Source organism: Dicentrarchus labrax, unplaced genomic scaffold (genome assembly GCF_905237075.1).
Source record: "Dicentrarchus labrax unplaced genomic scaffold, dlabrax2021, whole genome shotgun sequence".
In the NCBI taxonomy this organism is placed as follows: Eukaryota; Metazoa; Chordata; class Actinopteri; family Moronidae; genus Dicentrarchus; species Dicentrarchus labrax.
Window position 1 is genome coordinate 6,332,914 of NW_026136702.1, and position 27,000 is coordinate 6,359,913.

Sequence of the window (27,000 nt, forward strand, 5' to 3'; positions counted from 1 at the left end):
TCACAATGCATCCCATGACAAATTGCTCTTACAGCTGAATTACAGACCAGAGGCAACTGTGTTCTACAATAAAAAACAGGCTTGTAATCATGAATAAAACAAGCGGCAGAGCCAGAAATATAAAATACTGTAGGAAATTAGAAATATAAGACTAAAATCTCAAATTCTGAGTTACAGGGTAGTCCTGTATGGCCTAAAGCTGCTTGACTGGAGGAGTTTTAGAAATAAAGGTTCTTCACATATGAAAGGAGCAGCCATGACTAACAATGAAAACTTTGTCAACATTTTCACTGTTTCCTAACCTTTACTTTTTTTTTTATCATACTTGCATTAATATAGTATAATGTGAAATGAAAGATTACCATACTAAAACATTCAATATGGTGCAACAAATTACTGTACTTTTCTTAAAAACACCTTTCTAGTTTTGTTTACCCACCTGATCAAACATAGTGCTCATAAGATGTCTTTTACAAGCTAATTTAGCAAGTTAATGAAGCTTTTGTCGGTGTCACTGGCGACTTTCCTTAGACAACACAGCCTTTATTTAGGCCATATACATTGTTGTTTTAACTTAAATAACTATTAGTATCAGTATTTCTTGTATACTGCAAAGTAGATTGTGAACACATAAACAAGAATAATGAATGAGCCAGTCTCAACTGAGGTACTTCTTAGAGGTTATTTAGCTCTTTCCATCAGAATAGTGAGCCGCTGCTCACATCTGTTCCACAGATGAGCATAATACATGACAGAACACAGTGCATGATATGGGCAGACAAATGTTTGATTGAGAAGGTTGAAAGGAACCCACACAAACCACAAAACTATAGTGTTTTCATGTTCAGGGTAGTGCAAAGACGGCAATCAGAGATCACAGCACAGATTTACTGACAGTGCACTGCAAAACAATTTCCACCTCTAATTACTGTAGATTAGAACTATTTTGATATATATATATATTACATATACACATATTATATAAGTTATATTTCTGTGTAATATGCATACACTATCAAACTTTATCTGAGGCTTTCAGTAAAAGACGTTTCCTCCGACTTTTTTATTGTCATTGGCAAGATACAGAAAATGATCTAAACATTAAATCATTTAAGGCCTCTGCTGAAGGCCTCAAGGGCCAGTTGAACATACATGGCTTAAGCCCAGTATTTCACTGGAGATCCCCAGGGAGTAGAAGTATTTAGGCTACATCTATAGGCTTGAGCTAAGACTGTGAAAGCATCAATTACTGTACTAAACAAATCATGTGTTTTATCATTGACTGGGAAAAGACATGATGATATAATCCCTTCACAGAACTCTACCAAAAAACAAATAGTCACTAAAAACCCATCAAAGGGCTTAAAGATATTGACATAAGAACATAAACAACAATTGCTGTAATTATAATCCCTATAGCCCCTGGGCTCACTTTAAATTGGGGGTAATTTTGTGCATTTCTCTGTAGATAATTGCATTGCTTGCTGTAATTACGTTGCTACGATCATAAGTGGGATATGAAAAACATATATATAAGACCAACAACAGATTAGACGATGCAATGTTCTTGCTAGTGACTTGTAGGTACAGCTACCGGCTTAATCTCCTTGTGCTGTAACCATGACAATAACAATTGCCTACGCAGTCCTACACAAATAGATCCTCCTCTGTTTGGAGTATACAGATTGCCCTGCAGAATCAACTATTCACTGGGAACAGCCAGCCAAGTTTTATCTTTTCGCTGCTTATCATGTTGTCTGCATTACACTTGCTGAATAATGACTGATTATTATTAATGACGTACAGTATCTGGCAAATACTGGACTGTAATTACTTTATGACAACAACAAAAAAGCCAGTGCAGTCCAGACAACACTGTTGTTGTATCATTCATGGTTGATTACAAAATAACAAAAAAAAGGCCATTTATTACGACAGTGATTGAACCCAGGAATCCACAGTACACCATTAAATAACTTTATAGCCCTCCAAGCCAACACAGGTGTCTCCAGTTGCTCTGGCCGATTAAACTTTTTGTCAGGTGTCTCGCCCTAAAAGGTGCAACAATACAAACAGGAGAGTCAGTGAAGCCTAGAATATACACGCAAACATGGTCCAAGAAAGACCATGTGGACTATCATGGGTGTGCAGGGGCTTGATTTCATGACCAAAACTACCGTACGGTTGACTGTATTTCAGTATAGTATCACAGTATAATAGAAAATTACTGTAAACAGATATGATTTAAGTTTTTAATTTGAAGTCCCCATTCACTCAAAAAAAATGTGTTCTTCTTGTTCCTACAGTTGGATGTTTGAGCTTCATTGTGTAGAATGGTGTATTAGACTAGAAGGATGTTTTCACGGTCATCTGCTGAAAGTGAAAAGTTCCTCTGTACCCATTGAGAATCTGATTCTATGAGCATGATTTGTGACATTACAAATCATTTGGAAGTCAATCCTGGTCCCGGTTGCAACTTACTTAAGTGTGAAGTAAAAACTTGAAGCCACCAGTGAGAATGGACTTTACAGTGAGCAGAAATTAACATAATTTGCATATTTATAGATTCTGGAATAATTAATGTGATGGAAGGAGTAGAGACATTTTTAAATATTTTAAGATGTTTTTTCCACAAAAAAATTCTAAATTCCTCAAATTATATTTATTTTATTTTTTTATTTTTTTGAAGAAAAAACATATCAGAGACATATTATTGTTCCAGGGACACTATAGTGTATGTCTTAATACATGTATTGAGAATTCTCAAGCCCCTTTCAAGGCATTACTGAGTCAAACAGAATCACTCTGAGGGCACTGCTGCTTATAATGTTGCAAGATTGACATCTAGTGGTTTGGTTTGAATAGTACAGAGGAAAAACTTCATTCAAATCTTATCTTTGTTTAAGTATTGATAAAGGGATTTATTTTAGCTTGCTATTCCCAGTATCACTGGCTCTGGCTAGGGAAGTTCTGTAGATGTCCCAGGCACTGACACAATATTCTAATATTTTGTAAATCCATATTAGGGAGTTAGAGTGGAAACTAATTAAGATATTGCAAGGACAAATTATGAATTTCTGTGCTAGATGTGAGAGCTGATTACTTTGTCTTAATTTCCTAAAAGGGGCAGCAGCTCAATGAGATAAAGATCTTTAATTTGACTCTAATTTGAGACATCTGCTGAACACTGTTTTGCCATGTTGGTCCTGGGAAATGTAAATCCTTTGCACTTTGTAATATGAGTTTTAGATATAATTAGCCCAAATGGAAAAGGAACTAGCTTCCACCTCTACTGTCAGTTTGCTGTTAATGTTTTCAATGTATTTATGGCAACATTTTTTACTATGCTAAGTAACGGCTGATCTGTTCACACGTAAACTGGATTTATTTCACTAAAATTAACCAAAATTTTGAAAAATATGGATCTGGCTCAGAGTAGAGCTTGGATGAAATATATTTTCCACTCTCAGATAATGTCAGCGGTTTCAGGAGCAGATGGGTCGGAGCTAACACAACAGATGACAGACGGTGGTCTCTGGAACCAGCCTCTCACATATGACAGCCTGACTTACTGGTCTGATCTGGTCTATCCTGTGAGATACTGTCCTCTGCCATGGACAAGGGCAGGTTATCATGATTCTGTGTCCATTTGTGTGTTTGGTGACAATTATTTTAGTTGCATAATAATAATTATCTTAAATAGTATGGTCAAAATGATCATCAGAGCTGTCCTCTTGCTTATATCTAAACAATTACACAACAATTACAGGCCATGCAGGGTACAAGCAAGGCAGCAAGCATATTAGGAGCAATTATATAGATAGATATCTGAGATATGAGAGTTTCTGTAAACAATGATGTTGGTATTATCACTCAAAATGTTGCTACTAAAACCCCAATAACTCTTTAATAACAGGCAACTTTAAATTCATGACCACATTATTTCTTGGATCAGAAAACACATTTTAACGAGATTAGTCCAGAGAGGTATGAGATTTAAGCAGGTTAACTAAAGCTATTAAAATGTTGGCCTACAGTAGAAAAAACTTAAATATTGTACCACTGAAATTGCACCAAAATAAAACTCCTAATATTCCAAAACACACCGTGTGCCTTGCCAAAAATAAAAATAAAAATAAACCCATTAAAAAATAAATAATTCTAATATTTTCAGGACTGTCTCATCGTTAAGTTTCCATGCAGTGACTCTGAACAGACTCCACTCTCCGGCGTTACCAGCACACCTCACACGCCAGGAGGCTGACCCGCCGGAAACAACCTACTCTGCCTCCCTTAGTGCGTGGAGCTTATTTGATTGACGTGGCGGCCCGACTAATCGCACACCCACTTCCCCCTTTTCGACCACCAATCACGGGGCCAGGAGTCGTACACATAATTTACGGCGCATTCACGGTAGGTTGAGCCGGCAGAGGTCCATAGAAATTTTGACAGCTTCACAGGTGAGACACCCGTCCAGAGGCTGCTTCACTTTACATTTCAGTTTTCTCCCGGAACACTATTCACTGTGAGCCTGGGGTTGCCACAGTCAAAAAACAACCATTCGAAGTCAAACCATACCGGCAGCATGAGCAAAAAGAAAAAGGACTGGAAGACTGAAAAAGGTAAGGCTTGTTTTGGAGGAGGAGGAGGTGGTGGTGGTGGTGGAAAGAGAGAGAGAGAGAGAGAGAGATGGAGATGAGGCTATCATCATCTTCATGGCAGACAGCATGTATTGTAACCATGCAGGGAGATTGACAGCCACTCTGTTGTCTTCTCCGTGTTGCTGTGATACTGCTTCACCTAGCCTGCTCGGTTAAAGCCGTACGGTGGCCGTACAGATGTTAAAAAGGATGTTGCGCCTCTGTTTGGCTGGCCGTAACGCATGTTTTGACATTTCCAACACTGTTCATATCTGCCTCTTAGCCCACATTTAAAAGGTGCTCATTGATTTCCCTCACTAACCTGTTGGAGTACTCCTAACTAGCAGATCCCACCTTCCACCAGTGTGATACACCAACAGTGAGCTCACTGAGTTGAATCTTCCCCCTGCAACCAACTAACTAACCAACTAACTAACTAACTAACTAACCTTCCCCCCCTGTAACCAAACAGCAGTCACACGGCTGTAAAACATGCTCATTGTTTAAGATGTGGTTTATTTCTAAGGACATAAATGGCCGTGTCTCTGTGGCAGTCACACAATGCAAGAAACTTATCTATCTGACTCCCAAGTGCTTTCAGTTTCTGTTTCCCGGATACACTTGTTGTGTAGGAACAGGCAAATAAAGGGCTCGTCAGCTCCATCTGTATTCTATAGTGTGGTTATTATGTCATTCAGGAGTTATTCATGGCTTTCTGACACTGCACAGCTTTTCCACTTGTCTTAGCAGCTTCAGCACAGGTGTAGTTCATCACATTAATTAGCCGCCATCATTAATGGGGTTGATTCCACCTGTGCTCGCCCTGCTATGACATGTTAAAATGGGCTGTGTGGCAAATAAAAGGGGGGTGTACAATACTGATATCACGCTGGCTGAAGTGGACTATACTGGTTCCAGCCCTGACCTTTTGTTCAGCAAGGATGTGGCCTCATTTAATAACTGAAACAAGTTATTTGTTTGAAATCATTGTTGATATTGTAGGTGGGTTGTTCATTTGAATGCCATGCTGGTTCAGTCAGTGTCGTGAGGCAAGCCCACTGACTTGCAAGTAATTTTTTATTGGGGGGGTGTATGGGAAGTTTCTTATAATGGTTATTAAGATTCTCTGAGCAAAGGTAATAATTAATCTTAGTGCCGCTTTCTCCATTTGAGCAGGTAGCGGCACAGAATGAACATCAAAGTAAATCAGATTTCATATTCTGAGCATATACCCTTCTTCCTCAAATTGCTGTAAGAGGAGATCAAGGCAAGTCAGAATGTGAAAAGAAATTGTGAAATTTAAGGTATTTAATATAATTTTTTAAAATAGTATTTTGAGGTAGGGCTAGTCTGTAGGCTGGGTGAAACTGTAACATGTGCTACCAACAGAGAAAAATAGTTGTAAGTCATATTAGCATTGGTTTGTTCTTTGGGAAATCAGTCTTAAATTATAATTGTCAAAAACTTGCAGTATAGGATGCAGACTATTTCGGAAGTTGGTGAGCTTTCTTAAACAAAATGGAAGAAAGGAAACATGAAACAGGAATATAAATAGTATTAAAAGACTACATAAAATGGGATGTTATGTGACAGGCAGTCACATCTCCTTTCGCTTTATCACTAGAATTTGGTTCAGGGATGTCTCCAGTATTACAGTGACTGGCCTTCCCATCCAGAACTCATCAACTACAGAAAACTCATATGGGACTTAGCATCATTGATGCTGCGGCTCCAGTAACACAATCTTCTAGGCACTCATATTTAATAAAGAGCATTTTTTGAGCCCATCCTGATCTCTTGGCGTCTAAGCTTTTTACGATTCCACAATGACTGAAAGTTCAGCAGAGTGACGAAGCGCTTTAGTGTAGTCCAGAGAGCTTTGCTGTGTTCAACCTCACTACAGCCTTTTTATTCATCCATGTAGAATAAGAGCAGCCTTGGGAATGACAGGAGTGGGCAAGAGGGAGAGAAAATACATAAGGGATGGAACGGATATCCCCCCACTGCAGAAATACCTTTTTTTTTTTTTTTAAATGTAAGCCTGACCTACTGTGTGGTTCTGCCAAAAGTTGACTTATGGAACCTTGTATTTCTTAGCAGAATATAGTCCACCCTCACTGCCTCAATATTTTTGGCTTTAATTTGTGTAAGAGGCAAGTCTCATAACTCATAGTTCCTTTCAGGATGTAGTACAGAGTTCCTGTGCTCTAGGGTATTGTTACACGCTAAGTGTTAAAGCCTGTACCTCAACATTTCATTGTAAAAAGAGCCTAATATGGTAAACTGTTATCATCACCTCCAGAAACTGTAAACTGTTTTACAGTGGGGATGTTTTTTAATTGACCAGAGTCCACACTGTGTACAACGAGGTATTTATGTGGCGAAGATTTCACAGTGAAACACGTAATTAGGATGAAGCTTGTTTTGCAGAACAGCCCAGCACTGTCTGGAGAAACAGTAGCAAGTTGAGGCTCTTTTGCAGTCAGTGGAGATGAACATGAGGACGCAAGCTGTGAAGACCCAAGAGTGATTCAGTAGAATAAAGGTTAAGCAGCAGCTGTGTGATGTACTAATGTCAGCCAATTATTGATGGAATCTGTTGTAAAACCAAGCAAACAAATAAATAAAAAGTACTCTAGACACACAGCCTGGGTAACTAGTAAGACAAAGTGAGTTTATTCATGTACAGTAGTTTATCACATCAAAGAAGAGGCCAAACGGTTGCTCACTGTATGATTTCAAACAGCTCATTTAAGTCCTTTAGCACACCATTTAATAATAAAGTCACATAAGAACTAGTGCACAGGCAGAGCGGTACGGAGCTGGAGCAAACAGGACAAACAGTTCAGAGTGCAATGAAGCTTAGGCAACAGGGTGACACAGTGCAGGGATTCTCAGCTGAGAGCCACAGAGACACAGGAGTATGCACATTTTCATTCCAACCAGTCCTCACCGAACAGCCAGTTTCACTAATTAACACACACACAACCAAAATGGACTAATGAGTGAAATCAACTGGTGGTGAGGTGTCTGATTGGAATGAAAACCTGCATTGTTTTGGGTCTTCATGGCACGTGGCTGAGAGCCACTGGTGTAGTAAGTGTGGTAGACCGGCATTCAGTCTCGTCTTCCAACGTCTTGGATGGCGAGCAGTTGCCCCACTGAAGTGCTCGAGCAAGACTCCCTACCGGCTCCAGGGGTGCTATTTCATTGCTGATCCTGCACTTTGACCCTGCAAGCTAAAAGGGGATTTTAATACATGAAGCAGGATCACATAATTAAAGATCACATCACACACAGGGAAGGGGCAGCAGCAGTGAGAAGCAGGACAGGACTGATGATGATGATGATGATGATGATGGAGGAGTGGTGGAGGAGGAGTTTAGTGATAGATCAAATGTCAATCGAAGAAATACTTGCGACTGCTGCAGAGCACTATGGGTCGTGGTCAGCTGAAGTAAAGGTAGAGAAACCGTTTGGGGTGAGATTTCGAAAAACAGATCATTCAGTTATTGGAGGTTAATGTGAAAAGGTTGTTGCTTTCACTGGGAATTAATGTTATGCTTGTTATCACCTGTCTGTGTCAGTTTATGTCCCTCTTTCTTATCCCTTTTTATTCTTCAAAGGTATTCATGGCTACTTTCTTCCACAGATAGACTGCTCCGTCTAGATCGGGAGGAGAGACGCAAGGAGTATCGTCGCCAAGACTTCATATGCCTGGACAAGATTCCAACCTGGAGAGAGGAAAATATCAAATGTAAGAGACGGATTATTGTTTGGGATGCTGAATGTCTTTTAAGTTGGGTATGGCATGATATTGGTAATGTTCTCCTAAAGTTGCAGCTAGGTTATACTGTATTTTATATTTTTCTCATCTTTTTATTTCAAACCAAAAATTTGGATGGTGAACTTTGTTTGACAGTAAGCACGTTTGAACATGATTTTTTAGGAAGAAAAAAAGACCTTAACCACAACCATACATGTATCAGCACAGAGCGTTTATTGTTGATACAGGTCTGTTCTTGAAAACAATAATCGAACCTCATTTAGATTCTAAATACTGGATTGCATATTATCAAGTAGCAGTATGTTTTTGACTTAAAATTCTGCACAATGTTTTACATCTGCCTTTTTAAATAACATGCTTCAATAAGAATAAAGCTATTTTGATATGATATAAAAAAGATAAAGATTAAAATTACTAATAAGAGCAATAATTGAAAAACAGATGTAAGATTGTTAGTATAGTTGGCTTAACATGCAATGTGAGTACTCAAACTAACGCAGAGATAACAACTGATGTTCAGTGAGGTGAGGTGGAATGAAAACTTGTTCAGGAGTGCTTGGTGATGTGCGCACATATGCTGTGGTGTTTCTCTCTACATTCAATTAAACAAGGTATAATAACTTTTTATAGCACTTCAGGGGCCCTTAGTTGATGTATTTTCCTTAAGAACCAAATTGAAACAGAACTGCTGATTCACGGCTCCTTGCTTATTATTTCTTGGCTCAAAAGAGGAAGTTCTTACAGGAAGTATACTCTACAAATGACCGTGGCAAAACTTGTCTGGCTTGTAATCCAGAGGTCATACTTCATAAGAAATGTTACTAGGGCTGCTTGATTAAAGTAAAAACATAAACACCAAGTTCAAACATCATTGAACTTACAGAAAAACTTGAAACCAAAATGTTTCCAAACCGTTTCCACTTGTTGACCAAAGGCTTCCTTTCTAAACACATAACACGAGTGTCATAGTGAAACAGAACGCCGCAGCCCTACCACACATTATATCACACTTTTTTTTACTATAGGAGAGAAGGAAGATATACAAATGCTGAGTTTGCAAATTTAGAATTCAAATTCACAATGTAATGTAAAAATGATCTATATAGTGATGATCTTGATAGTACAGTATTGTCTACCTTTATTGTGTTTTGAATTAATTTCTATGAAGTATTGCTGTTTAGGAAACTGGAATAATGGATCAATTGATTCTTGAAGTCTTTATGTCCATCATAGTCATCACATTTAACTGAAGATTTGTCTTTTCAAGTACATTTAACAATCAAGTGTGTATTTATTAAGTTGTTTTTTTTTATTTCAGCCGATGACAAAGACGAAGGGAAGGAGCTGACAGGCGGAGGTGGGCTGAATGATAAAGTATCTCTCTACAAGGGAGATATTACTGTCTTGGAGGTGGATGCCATCGTCAATGCTGGTAAGGATCTGCCCTTTGACCTCTGGGAGCTGTTGGATGGTGTCTGCTGCTCAAAGGCAGCTCAGCTGTTAAATTGTCCTTGGCTGCCCTCTACTGTTAAAATTAAGAAAGTGCTGGTTCTTAGGGTATTGCACAAGAGATGGGTGTGATTGAGACAAATGTTAAACTGGTCATTTCATTTCATTGATCTGACCTTCCAGGCTGAAATAGTGACTTTTTAGACTATGTTCTGACCTTTTCTTATGTCACTTTTAAGATTAAATTCTTCTCTTTCTCCTACCCTGTGCCAGTAAAGCACAAAGTTAATGATGGAATACATGTTGATTTGGTTGACAGGTATAATAATCATGTGTGTGCTGTAATAATCAGTGGTCACATATCAAAAATGCTGCTGTTGCGGGGGGAGAACGTGGTAAAGATTTGTTACAGTGAGGAAAAGGGAGGGTGAGCCGAAATGCCCCTTTCAGAGATTTGCGCTGCTGTTATGTAATTTTCTGCAGTCGCAACCTACACACGTAGTCAGAGGTGCTAAAAGATTGCTTTACCTGTTACTTCTGCTGCTGATGCTCTGGACCGTTTGGCAGCTATAGCACACCATAGCAGTACAGCAGCATACTGTGTACACACACACATATATATATATATATATATATATATATATATATATATATATATATATATATATATGGTCTACTTTGGCTTTCTGCCGTTGTGTTTCATAACTTTTCCTTCCTCATGCAGTATTTGCACACACACACACACACACACACACACACACACACACACACTCTTCTAAGCAGTGTGCATCTTGTGTGAAATTAATACTCTGTAATTTATGCAAGATTAATAGATGTGAAAAACACACTGCTCTGTTGGATAAGGCTAATGAATTTAATCTATTATGTAAATACCCGTCCTGATGAGGGTAAGGTGACATGACATTCTGAATCACCGTCAGCATCATGTAAAAGACAAAGTTGCGGTTTAGTACACTTAACAGACACCTGAAACACATCTAAATGTCATGGCAATTGTCTTCCTTTATCAACATTTTGACCTTTTACAAATGCAGCACTTGTTGTGGTTATTATACAATTCAAGTAGTTTGTTGTTTGTCCTGAGTTTTGTGATAACTGCTACATGTCTGAATTGCATTATTGCATGTTATTTACATATATTTAAGCTTATTACAGATAAAGATTAAGTTAAGTTTTTATGGTTAGAGTCAGTGAGACCACATACTGGTGTTATAGTATTTATTCCTGTTATATCTTGACACACATAAAACCCTCTTTTTGATGCCAGTCAATGTCGTTTACAGTCAGTCTTAAAACAATCAAGGTTAAGGCGGTGGATAAGGTGAGCAGTGTTTCTATTAAGTGACTAGAGAAATGGGGGGGTATGAGAATGGAAATTAACTTCTGGAGGGAACATTGCATGTTTTGTTTTTTTCAACTGTTGAATACCATTGTAGCAAAGGCAGGCAGTTTACTTCAGCAGTTAATGCTGCCAGACGTCTAGGCTCTGACTGAGCTACATGTTGGCCAGGAGGCAATTCATTCTGTTTAGCAGGCTGTCAGGGGGTCTGAAAGGTTGAAGGAATTGCTGAAACCTTTTTTTTTTTCCTCATAATTTTCACAAGGTCTCAGCAGTTGTCCCAGTGCTACTCTATTCATACTGCAGGACCAGTTGTGGTTGGACTGATAAGAACATATAGTGGTGTGTTGCTCTGCTCTGCAACAGTAGTATGCTGTGAATGTAAATTTCAAGGTTCCAGGGATGTTTTTTTTCTTTTTTTTTTTTTGTAATTGTTAACAAAAGACTTGGCTATGACATTGTGTTCTTTAAATAATGATTACAAACTATGTATTAGTTGAATACAGGACAGGACATGCTCTGGCTGTAGTGGCTGTTGTCCAAATTTCAGTGAGTAACACCGTTCTAAGCATGTGAACAACTATTACGGATGTTGAGCAATGTACCTTGATAAGATCTTTGGATAGTTTGTTCAACTTCTTGCCTTTCATCTATTCACTGCTTCCAATCTCTACCCTGCAGTACTTCCATTTTCTCATGCTGTTTTTCATTTAGGCTTGGCACCAGTACACTGCTGTCTTTAAAGTGTGGGACTTTGAGCACTGTGAAAGAATTAGTCTGAAGGTTAATAAACTGTCCCAATGTCTTTTTCTCACAAGTGCAGGGATGCTAATTATGCAGATTGTAGTTAAATGTGAAGTTTGGTGTGTAAAATGTATGGAAATATGAAGGAAGGAATTCATTTTTTGCTCTTTACATAGTTAGGCTACTTATTGAACCCTTTTGTGTGTTCAGTAGACATGAACTGAGGAACAACCACATGAGCAGGTTGTCTGCATAAGCCTGTGCTGGCCTGCAGTACCTGCTTGCAGACTGCTAGGGCCTGCAGTTGAACTATAGACAATTCAGTATATTGATATAAAATTGATACCGTAATGTCAGAAAGGAATATTGAAATTTTAGTCATTATATTTTATGACACAGCTTAACTGTTGATTACTTCTATTTAAGACTACATTAGCATTATGGTGCATGAGCCCATGAGCTACACTGCATTAAATGTAGCTCATTTCAAAATGAGGTGAGTAAAGCGGCAGTGTTTCTAGCCTGTTTGCAGCTGACATGTTTTTATTTAGGCACATTGAAAATTTGTGCAACAAGGTTTTGCCATGACAGCAGCAATATGTGGGTTGCAAAGGAGAAATGTGTGTAATTTCAGGGAACATAGGCCAGCTTGGTACAGCTATTATGGTGGCTGCCTATAGCTTTTAGAGGGTGTCAAGTTGCTTTATGTCCTCCATTAAAGTTTAATTATTAGGCTCATTGAGTTTTTAATTCTTCCTTAATTCTGTTTGGCTGGAGGTTGGACAGGAGGTGCTCAAACTGTCACCTGGGTGAGAGCCTGGGGAGAGCGGGACAGGAGGGGCTATGGTGACAATTAGCAAACTGCAGGTGTGGATGGCAGGATGGCCCTATCATGACAAGGTAGGTTGGGCTTTAGCATCCAGACCCAGCAGATGGCCCAAGTGAGGCTGCTCTTTTAGAATGAGCCTGCATTGGTTTGCCACCCCTCTGCATAAAATATCATTAGATGCATACTCATGCTCACCGTAACCCTCTTTCAACTGTTTTTAAGGGATGAAAGTGACAGGGAGGAATATGACTGACACGCCCCTCAATGGTGAATCTAATTTTCTTACTCGGCACACTGTCTAGATTGACTTTTAGGTGTAAACACTGTCCCAGGTAGTGATTGCCTGAGTATGGAAGACTTTCTGCCCATATTCTTGAATGGGTTGAATTTATAATAGTAGTAAAATGTTCAGTATGCAAATGACAATTCAGTGTTACGAACCCAACAATTTCCCTGATTCCCTCTAGTAGCTCAGATCTTTGGCATCTATCTTTGGATTGGCGTCGGACAATGATAGATTGCAAAAGGAGACTATCACAGTTAATCAAGTGTTTCATAGAAAATTGCCAGGTTCACTAAAAGTTGAAAGGACACTCAAACTGTGTTTTAAATTTAATGCATGTCATTACTGTTGCTTTTACGTGGCAAACACAAGATAATGTCTTCCATTTTTCTCCTTGTCTTTGTGCATGGAGTTCATATGAGTGTCACCATCCCTCTCAGACCAGAATGAGGTCGTAAAGATAGCGTTGCAAAGTGGAGAGGACTTCTCGTATCATGATGACTGTGGTAATTATGCACAGGGGTTGACTCCTAATCCATTACCCGCTGTAAACCTTTCCCATCTTTCTGTATTAGATCATTTCTTACAGGAGCCAATTTAGTGTGCACAGGGAATCTGGTTATGAACGCTATAAAGAACCTGAAGGGGTTGGGATGATGTGTGAAAGGCAATTGGTATTCAGTTGTATAGAGCTGCTCGTACTGCAGTCATCACAGGTTTGATGAGAGCTGTGACCCTCAAAGGGCAGAATACTATGATCCTGGGGAGATTTACTTTTCTACGTTTTTTTTATTTATTTTTATATGCAGTTGATTCAGCCATTGTTTGCCTTTGGGGATGCTTGGCACACATTGTTTATCTTAATGGTCATTCATGCATTATGTACTGCACAGAAGGCTACATGCCCTGGTCTATACTGAATAGAATACAATATTATTCTGTGGTCAGGGAAAAGTAGTGTAGAGGTGCAAATGTTTTGTGGGTAATGTCAAACAATTGATGGACTTTCCCATGTGTTATTCTAGCAGCAACTGCAGAAAATAAAATTGGATTATATTTATTTCTGCTGCAACACTGCTACAGTAACTTATTGGACAATATATAAATTGCTCTGAGGTCAAATTTGAGTAGGAAGAACAAATGAAAAATAGTTGTGCACAGTTTGAATCATTATTATTCAAACAGCTACAAGGAAAGCAAAAAAAAAAAAAACAAAAACAAACAAAAAACTGAGCTACATATTATTTGCAAGCTGGTAGATTTGAATTGAAGGATGAAAACTATTTCTGTGTCTCTGATCGTTACTTTCTTTAAAGGGTGAGGGAAGTATATAGTGGTTGGGGTTCATCCTTTTCTGCTCATTGAAAACCTCAATAGTTGTGGCAGCAGAGCAACAGTGCAGGATAATGGTGTGTAATGTCCAGAGAATATTATATGCTTCTCTGAGTCACAAGCCTTAATGGAGAGCACTGCCTTATTTATTAGGGAATGACTCTCTGAGTGCTCTGGTAATATTTTACCCTGAAAAGCAGAAGGCTTTCCAGAATGAAAAGTAGAGGCATTTTTATTCTCTCACTGAGCTCTTGGTCTATAGACAGACTCTAAACAGACTTTTCATTGTCATGCTTCCCAACTTTAGGGTCTTTTTAAAGGTCTAGTTGTAGTATATGACAACATATTCTCCTTTTCTGCTTTGTGAAAGATAAATAATCTCTTGTGAAATGTATTTGCTGTCCAAATCCGTATTTTACTGCATCTGTCTAAAATGTTGTTGGGACATTACATTACTGTGGGGGACATTTTTTGTAGCTGTTACTGTATAGGTTGTCTCAACAGTACGCTCACAAAGACCAACACCAGACTTTGGGATGACATGCTGAAGAAGGGTGTCAAATTTACTTTTTACTTTTCTATTCCCCCTAGTGATTGATAAAAGCCTATGGCTTTCGGTTCTGCTTCCTACTGTTTGGGGATCTTGTCAATGTAGACTCTTCATTAGATTTTCTGTCAGGCCACGGATGTGCTGCACAACACACTCAGCCCCTGGAGAGTCTTGCTCGACGGATTTATCTGTCTCTCTGCAGATTCACACCCTGTGCCATAACCTCCCTGAGCGGCCATGCTCCCAGCAATATGACTGCACTTCAGGGTCTATCACTTTATCTGTTCTCTCTTTTACTCTTCTGTCAGTTGCATATACATGCAAGTACATAATGACATTTACACACAGACGCACAGTACATTAGAAACCATGGCAGAGGACTGGTAACTTCTTGAGCAAACTTGTGATTGTTGCACTGTCACACCAAGAATGAAAATCAATGCCCCTGGCTGAGAGAACTTGCTGCTCTGTTGAACAGTGAAATGACTCTGGTGAGTGGGTTGCATTGGGTCCTTGCACTAAAAGGTCCAGTTAATCGTATCAGCTCTGAGAGAGATACAGCACAAGGACAGGGTTTTCCCTGTCATCAGGGTGTAAATGTGAACTGAGGTGACAAACCAGCTGGTGAGTTCCCCTTCTTCCGATTTCAGCTCGTTTTCTCCCAACCCAGTGTCCAGATTGTGAACAGCCTTGCAGCCTGCCTCAGTGTTTGGTCAACGTCAAGTTACGTTGTTTACCTAATCTCTGTGGCCTACAAGGTGCCAACATGGCCAGATAGAAATAATTTTTCACGAGGTGTGGCTAATAGAAAGTAATCATGGGAATCTGTGCTGTCAGTGTGTATCCGGCTGGCACTTAGAGAAATGTCTCCCATTGCTTGGACTGCTAATGGTCTATGACCGTATTGAGTGTTTGGTAGAGTAAGCCTCGCCTTCCTCCCCAGTCACACATTCTGTGACCGAGCCCACACCTTCTTCTCCATCTCTAACACAAATACTCACACTTGAAAACACAAACCACACACACATGCTGACACAAAGTGATGTTAAGGCCATGAAACTGACTCTGTCTACGGAGCTACTGCTCACAAAGATGCCCGTCATTCAGGTCAGGTCCTCACTTGTCCCCCTGTGGACAGAAAACTTAAGTCGTTGCTGTCAAGGTCGGAAAGTCGCTGTTTGTATCCCTGTTTTTCTTCTCCTCTCGCCTCTGTTCCACTACACCCCTCCCTTTCCTGAAACAAACATTTCAGAAGACCCTGCCTTATGCTGCACACCAGATCTCATCCATCAGGCTTGTTAGTAATTGAGGGGGTATTCAGATGGGGAAAGAGTCTCTCACCACCTTCTTTCTCTTTCCCTTTGTCCCACACAAGTGAGGTGAGGATCTTTGTTAATGGTAATGAAACTAAATAGTGAAAAACAAATCTGCATTATTTCTGTTTAGTGAAGAAAAGTTTAGTGGTTTTAGTGGTATAGCAAAAAATCTTTTTTTTTTTTAATTTTTTTTTTAGATATCAAATCATGGTTTCTCAGTAGAGAGGATACTTGATGGTGGTTGCAAAATGACTGCCATCTCTGGAGGTCTGCTTTTGCATGTGTTTGTGTGTATGTGTGTGGACAGTGTACAACTCTCTAAAACAGATGAATTATATGTTTTGTTGCAGTATAAAGCGGGTAACGCTTTCATTTAACGGGTAACGTAGCAGGCAGACCAACAGATGAATGGATCAGGTGCTCATAAAGCTTATGTATCTGTAGACCTGTAGGGGGCACTGTGGCTCCACCTAAGTATTGCTGACATCTTTGATAGCAGAGTGAGTTTGAGAAGTGGGATGACTGGGCTGGTTCTTCATTTTAGATGGATAAATCTCTTTTTTCTGCTTCCCCTTCACAGATGTTTCTTTAGAGCTGTTTGAGGTGGCAACTGGATATTCCATGTATCTTACAGATTTTCAACATCTGCTTCTCAAATAGCCTAGAAAAATGTCAAATATTGTTCTGATTTTGCACAATTTTGGAGCAAAATTTGGAGTTTCAAATGTTACACAATATAAGCATAGAAGAAGTGAGACTGTGGCTGCACACTTCTTTTTTAGCTGTGCTGGAGATGTGCGTTTGTGTAGTTGAATGCACAAAAGAGGGAGTGAGTTGTTTTTATCTGTGAGAGAATGCGGGGAGGTGCTGTGTAAGACTAGGTCTTTACTGACAGACTGAAGCACAGGTGAAAGGAGACGGTTGGAGAAATCAACCTCTGACTGATGACCGTTTCTCTGCACAATACCCAGGCGTTGTGCCCTGCATGGTTGTCAGCAGGCGATTCACTGGTCTTCACAATGCCACTCTTTGAACACCACTTAATTTTTCTGTGCTTTTGCTCCCCAAATGTTTTCCTCAGTCCACTCATTTTACTTTCTGTTCATCTCAAGCCCTGCGAATACTGTAAACCTTTGCGAAAACAAACAAATGCAATTCATGTACACAGAGAGCCCAGGAAAGTGTGGACCTTAGCAGAAATACTGATGAGCTACTTGGTTACAGGCCTGCAGTGGCAAGGTTTTCTGTAATGACTTCCTATGTATAATGGCTAGGTAATGGTAATGGCATAGGTAATGAGCAACATAATGTTACAAGTAAGTAAAGGAATAGAAAGCACACCTTTGCGCGAGGGTATTTTCTTTGAGGGATGTATACATTTCTTTCACCAGACACTCCATTTGATAATTTAAGGCTTTAGCTTCACAGTCCTCATTTCTTCAGAGGGGATGCAGTGGTTAAAATAAATTCATGCTATCCAGAATATGTAGTCGTGTAGAAATAAAAATAATCCAATGCAGTGTTACTGTGACTAAGTCTCTGTCAAAATTCCACCAAGAACGTCAGCGCTTAATGGAGATATGAAATTGTGTCCTCCCCACTATTCCTCTGTTTGCTAAACAGAAAAATCACTCCATATAAAAGGGCCTCCAAGCAACTGAAATGAAAGACTGTGATGTTTGCTGAGTAGCTTTAAATGCGAATACAATTCCTATAACCCAGGGCAATTCATTCAATATTTGTGAGCATGTACAAGTTTCTCTCAAAGCTGAGGAACCAGGGGCCATGTTCATAAAAGTAGCTCTCAACTGGCCGTTTTGAATGCATTTTAAAATAACTGATGTTCCTCTCCTAGTTTTAAAAGTTTTTCTTAAGAGTAATTCTCAAAGGAATGTGGCGCTGTTACATTTCCCATCTTTCTATCAAGTCCTTCTAAGGAGAAGGTTTGCTTCAAGCTAACATAATGTAATAGGAGATGACACTGCACTCCTAAACTACAAAATATTTCTCTCAAAGAATGTTTAAGAGATGTTAGCTGGAAGCAAGTTTGTACCTAACATTTCAGCAATGTAACAGTCATGATACGGAGAAGCCTTCAGTTGATGTGGTTAACTGGAGAGAATCATGCCAATGTTAGTATTTATTTTCTCAAATCCAAGATTAATCAGTCTCCTACATCTAAATTAAGCAAAATGTTCAGTTGGTAACAATATTTCTTTCCGTCATTTTTTAAAAATTTAATTAAAGAGTTTTAACAGCTCAGTTTCCATTCAAAGTATTATCTTTTTTTTTACATGTAATTTTGTTGATTAAACTTAAGGCATAGTTAGTCACACGGTGATTATGAATGCACAGAGATGGAGAATAGGTTATCAGCTGCATGCCACCTGCAGGCTGACTCATATCAGTTCCTATTTTATGCTTGTTGAAGGCAGATATGCACACAATGTGAATGGTTACCTTAAAAATCTGCATGGATGAACTAAAACCTCACATACACAATTAGGAAAAGGGTAAAATTAAATCTTTATATAACCCACTAGCACTATTATTTGTACTGCCACCTACTAGTACTAACATATCTATTAGCATTTGTTGTTTGTCTTTTTGGAATTTTTCTTTTTTTATATTTCAGTACTTTGCTTACCTAATCTTACAGGGTAAGAGGTAACAGGTTAGACCTTTCCTTCAGAAAATATATATTAATTATATAAAGCACTTGGATGTATATCATTTATATCATAATAAATATATATATATATATATATATATATATATATATATATATATATATATATATAATAAAACATAATATTAAGAACCACAAACAGTTATTATTTTAAGCTTTATATTTGTGTTGCTTATTTAGTTTATCCTCATCACAGTTCTGCTTTGCTTGTACTAGTGGCTGCCTCCTAAAAGTTTAGACTATTTTTAAGAGGACCTTTTGGAATAAACATTAAACTGAACATAGTGTAGGTGTCTGCTGCTTGATGCATATGTTGTCAGACAGCCATCAGCAATCTCTTAAAATGTGAAGGCCATTGTGCTGGAGAAGTCTACTATTTTTAGACTGTTTATACCCAAATTGTGTTTTATGGCAGCACTAGCAGTACCGAACCAGAAATCACACACATTATCCGAGAAAATCACCCTAAGGTACTATCAAAGAGACCTTTTCCATCTTCTATAATGAACCTGGTTCACAGCAACAGCAGCCTCTCCTAGATTAAAACAAATAAGGTATAAATTCAAAACAGCATAACTTTTCAAACCTTGCAAAAACACAATAAATGTGAGAATAAAAATTGTTAGAATGCTTTTTGGAAAACAATCAGCTAGTTGACAGTGACAAAAGGCTCCTAACTGTAATGGCCCTGACCTTAAAGAACTCTGCTGAATGCTCACTAATAGAAATTAGACTGTCCCAAGGAAAATGCTGACAGTGAGTGGTTTTTTTTTTTTTTTTATACGTACATGCATACGGGAACTAAACGTTCCTTGATCTTATCATGTCTTGTGAAGTTCCACATTTCTGGCAGAGATTCAGATGAGTTGCACAAATAGAAAAGCGGTGTTACTTTCTGTGTCACAGCACTTTGTATTGTCTTTACATAACTCGGACACACACAGTTACATGTTATGGTGTCGGATAAGTGGTGTGATACAACGTGTCATTGTGATGACCTAACCTGTGATGATGTCTTAATAGAACACCCTCTATCTATTTTACAGTCACAATGAAAAGACTGTCTCGACAAATGCACGGAACTCTCAGGGGCTACGTGGCTGCACAGTTGTTGCCCTTGTGTATGGTAATGAAGCACTGACTGGACGTCCTGATGAAATGGATTTCCCTTCTGTTGACACAAGTGATTGTGTGGTTACTGTAGGGCTTAGGGAATGTGGACTCATTATAGACAAAGACCTTCGTTCAGCGGAATGGTAATAGAAACGAGGCTAGGTTCTGTTGGCTATGATGAACGTTAAGCTTTATGTGAAATGTCTGGGAGATATGAGTCTATTAGGCATGATGGAGTTATTATTTTGAAAGGTCTTACAGCTTACAAGCCAGTGTTTGATGTAACTACCCTGCAAACAATGAGTACTAATGAACTCCATCAGTTTTCCAAAAGCAGAACCCATTTGGGCTCATTTATGACAAAATGATCTCAACACTGTATATTGCAGACTTTGTAAGAAGATACTGTATACTGAAGGATTTTATTTCTTCAGTTGGTAATTTAAGATGGTTATTAAGGCATCGAGCCATTGTGTATTGAGAATTTTCAGTCAGACGCTTGACATTTCATACTGTGTAACAAACTCCCCAGAAGAACAAAGTGATTTTAGGTTGACCCAAGAAGTTATATCAGATTTTATTTCCATAACAAGGTTATGCTGTATGGGAAAGAATTTAAGATAGGAGGAGGACAAGGGGATACTGAAAAGAGAACGCTTATGTCTTGAGTGCCAGTGAGTGAAGAGGTGGTTAATGCAGCGGGGTTCAGAAGGTTGCTTATATAGAGTAGTTATAGACAAGCTGATGATTTGTTGTGATGTTCAGGGGGAGAGCAGTGAGACCTGACTTGGAGGTAGTGTGACCTCGAACAAACTGCATTTGTTTAACCCCGCTCAGCTGTGGAGCTATAATGGGATGATGGCTTCTGCCATTAGCATGATGAAATGGACAAATAAGTGACTTTAGCGAAACCCACTCAAGTAAGGGGCTGCAATTTGATTGGCCTTTGATGCTTGAGTTGGCTATAGAAACAATTTAATCTCTTTAATAGAATCTTAGAATCCCCCCCCGCCCCCATTCCCCCACCCCCAATGCACAAACAAAGCAGATTAAGGTTCTCAATAAGGTGAAGACTACACAGTCTTTGTGATGGAACAGAATTCCCAATACTGTGGGTGGCATTGAGGTTTTTGTCTGCCGTGTGTAGACACAGTCGAGAAACACTGAACCAAAGCTCTAGTTCTGTTCAGTTGTACTTATCTTGCTTCATTCAGTTTATTTAAATCAACCCTACCAGGACAACAATTGCGCATGATGTATGGAGAGAATGATAGATAGATATGTGGGTAGCATGAAAGATGGATAGACCGATAGAACAGCAAAATGCACGGTGAAATCTCCCTGTACTAAAAGCTATATCTAGGTTACCGCATTATTGTGTTGTGCTTCAGCATGATGGTGAAGCTAATTATATCTCGAGTGGCTGAAACTCAGGCTGTTGTAAATAGTCGGCTCCTAAGCAGCTTCCACACAGTCCTGTCTTTGATATGAGCACTAAGGAAGCAATCTGTCATCCTCTTTTTCTTGCGTCTCCTGCCATTAGCAGGTGTTGATTGATTTCTAAGAACATAATTTGCTGTAGATGAATGTTCAAGAGGGGAAAAGTAGAGTAAAGGAGAATATCTTGTGTTTCTCATCTGACTTTTTATTTTGTCATGGGTTGTAGACAAACATGAAGACAAGGTGCAGAGACACTGTATTTTAATAGGTATACTTTGAAAGGCTGCCAGGTGAAGGGGAAGAATCGGAAGGAAGAGAGATAGGAGGAAGTTATGACAGGCATGAGACTCGGAAGATGTTGTGTACTCTCAGCAGATTTAATTTCCCATGTTCCCCCGGATAATCAGCCACCACATGGCCATCCTCCAGCCACCACAGTCCCCCAGGGGCTGTGCCGTGTTGTTGATGAAACACATCACATTACAGTTGATATAGGTCCGTTTTTCATGTTGTAGTGGGTGTCTTTTGACGAGTAGCGAAAACGACTGAACAAATTAGCTCACTAGTGTTTGACTGAAGGCTTGAAAAAACTTTTGGCCTGTAGACACAATTACCCCTTTTAATTAGCCCTTTTAATCACAGGATATCTGTTCAGAATATGAATCCAAATGGACACAAAGCGAGAGCACAGATATTGCTGGCTAATACGTACATTTTGCTTTCTAATTAAAGGGGGGGAAAAAATGTGGCTTTTACTGCCCCCATTGTGCAAAAGTATTGGTTGTATGTGTTTATGTATTCAAATTACACATAAGTGTATCTGCAAGTTAGTATGATTTGTGATCAACAGAAGTAGCCCCAGTGATCATTACATCTGCTGCCAATATATCTAGCTCGTAAAGCTTACTGTCTAGCCAATAACAAAAATTCACTGACATTTTAAGACCCTTTTTCCTTTTTCTTTTATAGCACAACAGTGGAGGGCATAAGTGATCTACTGGCATCAGTCGTAGCTAAAAAGCCTTGTTGTCAAACCTAAAAAGAAAATGACAAAGCAGTATTATTATTTTAGCATTTAACGTCATGATATAGGCTGTTGCCTCTTCACTAAACATTTTATTGAATCTCTGCTCAATGAGCTTCCTTGCTTTTCTCTGCTGTTTTTTTTTTTTTTTTTTTTTTAAGTGTGACTCTATTGTTTATTTCTATTATAGACAACTGTAGCTCAAGGGATTTGCAGGGTTGAGAGGGTGACAAATGGGCTCCTGTATAAAAGGATGGAATGAATTATAAAAATTGCATTCAGTGTCTAATTGTTCATTGATCATCTTTTGAATGGAAGACTTCAGAGCGAGTGCAACCAATTCTAATTTTGGATAGGTACAATAAGATACAGTTATTGCTGGCAGTCCACATTTATAGCTGTTGAGCATGAACATTTAGCTAGTCACATAGTTAGTCATCAGTGCATCCACAATTCACACTGCAACAGTATATTTTCACTGAGACTACAAAAGAACTTATCACAGTTGTCTGGGAGTGTATCATAACCCTTGGAGCACAATTTCATGTATTCATAGCAGAAAAGAAATTGCTTCCCCTCTCCCCCTTCCCCTCTTTAAAATATATTATATTTAACTAATAACTGTAGTCCCTGTTAATCTCACTGTCATCTCACTCTACTTTGTGAATTTCTTGTGAATTGCAAATTTAATATAACTGCTGAAATAAAACAAATCACAGGGCAGAACATGCTACCTGTCTTGTGGAAGCAAACACATTTTTCAGAGCTTACCATCTGATGCAAGGCATTGCACATAGTTACAGAGCAGGTAAACATTTAAGAGGGTATATCAAACTTGACTGCCCTTGTAGCATGAATATTGCAAAATACTAACTCTGACATCTTCCCTCCTTCTCTTGCTTTATTCTTCTTGCGGTGGTCCCTCTTACACAAAGAGAACTACTCATCGCATATTGAAAGTCTCTCCAACACAAAAGGCAATATAGGTGTGTGTGAGATAGTGAGAAAAGCATAGTGCATGAATCATCATATATAGGTTACTTAAGTCATGGAGTCAGTTTCCCATTTATAGTCTTAATATATCCAACAGAATATCACTGCAAAAGTGCTAATATCTCACTCTTATTGTTGTATTTGATTGAATAATATCCAGAGGAACTTCTAATATCATGACCACTAATGTATGTAAATGGATGTGGACAAACACTTCTCAATATAATGCACTGCAGTATAACAGCACTGCTAACTATATGCATGGAAAACCAACCATAGACTTGAATCAATCTGACATACTGTCAGCATAAACTGACCATCACGGTTTTACTGCTTGGCTATTTTATCGGATTGCATTACACTGTTTAAGATTTACCTGTTTAAGTACTGTAGTAACTCCGCTTATATACCACATTCTTTACTCAGCTTCATCGCCTCTGGGTAACATTGTCTAGAATGTCTGAACACATAAATCACACAATATTTCATTTCACTGCAGAATTGTCAAGGTAAAGTGGAAGAAGTAATGTGTGATAATTATTTTTGTAGGTGTGTTTTACATTTCACGGTAACACTAGTATGCTCACGGAGTAAAGTCCTGATAACAGCTACACAGTGATTTCCATTTAGAAGACAACTCAATTAACTTTCGGCCAATTAATGCTGCCTGTGCTGCTAAAATTAGTGAAGAGGCATGTCAGCACAGGCCAGCAGAATGGAAGGAGAAGTAGAAGGTCAGGCGGTATTTTCATTGATGATTCTGGCCCCCTGCGAGGCTTCACCCATTGACTGTTTGTAAGCGGGATGTGTTGAAGGGGGTATATAAAATTGAGCAATATTTGACTTGAAAAAGACAGAGTGGGGTCAAAATGTCTGCGATACACAGAAATAATTATTGCTTAGTGTGTAGTTAAGCTCTACAATAAAATCTGCCACAATCTATCAATAGCACCTGCTTTTTGGGGTGCATTCGGAGCAAAAGTGCTTCTATTTCCATTAAATGTATCAGTCGACCGTCAAGGCATAAATGTGATGCGCTGTAAGAGCGAGTAGACTATAGAATACTTAACTTTCATTTAGAGCTTGGTAAGGCATAAAGGAAAGATGGGGAAAATAACATAACTTATAAACAAACACCATGTCTTTTACCATTAATAAATTGTAACTTTACCGTATGCTTGGTGTCTGAAGAAGCTGGATTTCAGTTTGCCCGAGGCAGCTGCTCACTTAAAGACAACTCTTGTGTCAGATTTTGTTTTGGGATTTGCAAGTATGAAAAAGCTGAGAATTGGATTTTGTGTCTTGGGACAGAACAACTTTTTGGCATTTTGCTGATCTTGTAAATTCTTAATAAAAAAAAAAAACCCTTGCTGTAAGAAGTTAAGTTTGACTGACAGGGGGGCTATCCCCCAAATGAGAGGCTAGGCTTTAGATACCTTAAACTCTGTCTATGATGAAGTAAACCTGAAGTGGCCAAAAGACAACAGTCGGAGTTATGAGGCAAGTTGAGGCTGTCAGCTGGGAGACAATTGATGTGATTCAAAACAATGAGTTAAGTCCACTGTCCCTTTTGTGTTGCAAATCAGTACAGACTAGATTCAGAATGGGAAAGAAAGTTAGAGTTGTGGGACGCTGGCGCCATCACTTAGGAACAGATATTGTAATACTTGCTGCTGGCCATAATAAGCCCATTTTAATTCCGTTTTTTTATTCTAAATGTCTTGGAACAGACTTTCTCTCCTGAAGAAGCAAGCTATAAACAAACAAATAAACTATGTCCAACAGAGAGAGGGCAAAATGATGTTTACCCATCCTCAGACATTTTGGCACTCCAAAACGAAGTTTTTACGTCGTTGTCTCATTAGACTCATGCAAGTTGGCATCAAATCGTCAATCGTTTGTTTAGCGGAGTTCTCTCAAGCTGTGCAAACACACCCAGTGCCACTTTGTAGTAGCGACCAGGGAGATCTTGTGTTTGTCCCAAAAATCCATGTGTGTATGTTTCAGGTTCGGAAGTGTTAAGAAGCCAAGTAAAGCATCGTGGCATGAGGAATGCATCGCCTCCCTCTGAGAGCTTCATTATGGTAAACTAGGTTTAGGCTTTTACTCTAAACACCAGCTGGCATCTCAATCACAACCGTCTGCTGTGGTATGTCAACATATTTAGACGTTAACACTTGACTATGACAGTTTCTTTCCTGTTTTGTGGCTAAGACAAGAAAGGTCTCATATGGAGTATGAAATGTAATTAGCTTTACAGGTATTTTTAATTAGCATTTTGAGAGATCATACTTTTGTATATTGTGGTATGGTTAGTTTATTAGCTTTACATGAATATGTTAGGAGATGTAGTCAATGTCAGCAGAACATGGACAAGGATGAGTAATTGTTTATTTCTGTACAACTTTGTCCGATGAGTTACTATTGAATTTCCTCAAACCTTCATACAGCACCGTTGACTATATTGACAATATTACTGATGTTGTTAATGCCTGAATCTGCTCAATTACTCGTGCATTGTGAAGGCAATTAGCTTGTGTGTCATGGAGAGCAATGCATAGCATAATCCAATTTCACTTGATATCCCTCATTTATTCATGACTTTTCAGTCAGTTAAGGTCAGACAGACCTCTGTTTGTGCTGTGCATGCCACAACACTATCGAACATTAGCCTGTTCTTTTTGGTTTGACCCAGAGCCGTGGAGCTGCAGGCAGTCATGAAATGAGCAGTGGTGAAATAAGTCATCTGATGTTGTTGATTCTGCTGAGTACAGTAAAGCTGTTGTTGGATTTAAAGCTCCTCTTCTCTTATCTTATATTCTGCTTTTCTTGAAGGCTTCCATGGTGGTGGGGGGAAATCCTACAGAATGAACTTGTAATTGCTACCTTTAGTGATAATAATAATAATAATAATAATAATAATAATAATAATTTTTGAGAATTTTACTTTACTTTCTCATAAAAGCTTTCACAAACTTTATTTTAGTTTGGCTACTGGTTTTGTTTATTTCTCTTGTGTTATTTCTTAAAGGATATAGGGATGTCAGTGTATCAGTCATATGACTAGCCTAGATGGAATACAGCTTTCACTTTTACCCCTCCTGTCAAATCTGTGTTTGCTCCTCTCCTCTGTGAAGAATGTGGTAAAGAGCCTTGTCCTTGTCTGAGACATGTTCTCTTATAGTAGGGTGTTAGGTGTGTGGAGGGTGAAGAAACATGTGTACACATTGTTTTTCAGGCCCATTCCCAGGTTCCTGCAACCAGAGAGTTGATGGAGAGTTCTTGAAAACCTGTGTGCTTTGTGATTAATCATCATAAAAGACAACAGGCCTGTGCTTTATACTGCCAAATGGTGCATGGGAGAATGCACCACACCTGCCTCAATTCTTTTGGCTGCGTGTTTCATTCACTACTTTTCCTCTCCCCCGGCAAAACATTTGTATAAACAGCT

At 38.8% G+C, this 27,000-nt stretch overlaps 1 protein-coding gene across 5 annotated transcripts in view; it reads left to right on the forward strand.

Moving 5' to 3' along the window:
- Nucleotides 1–4,401: 4,401 nt before the first annotated feature.
- macrod2 (mono-ADP ribosylhydrolase 2) overlaps nt 4,402–27,000 on the forward strand; it is a 397,243-nt gene continuing 374,644 nt past the window's right edge. For 3 of the 5 annotated variants that reach the window (XM_051427511.1, XM_051427532.1, XM_051427522.1), the window contains exons 1-3: nt 4,403–4,622; nt 8,293–8,397; nt 9,746–9,859. In XM_051427511.1, the coding sequence (XP_051283471.1) occupies nt 4,586–4,622; nt 8,293–8,397; nt 9,746–9,859 (256 nt within the window). In that variant the 5' untranslated portion in view covers nt 4,403–4,585. Of the gene's footprint in view, nt 4,623–8,292; nt 8,398–9,745; nt 9,860–27,000 lie in introns of all 5 variants that reach the window. The other 2 variants (XM_051427541.1, XM_051427549.1) reach the window with 1 other exon arrangement.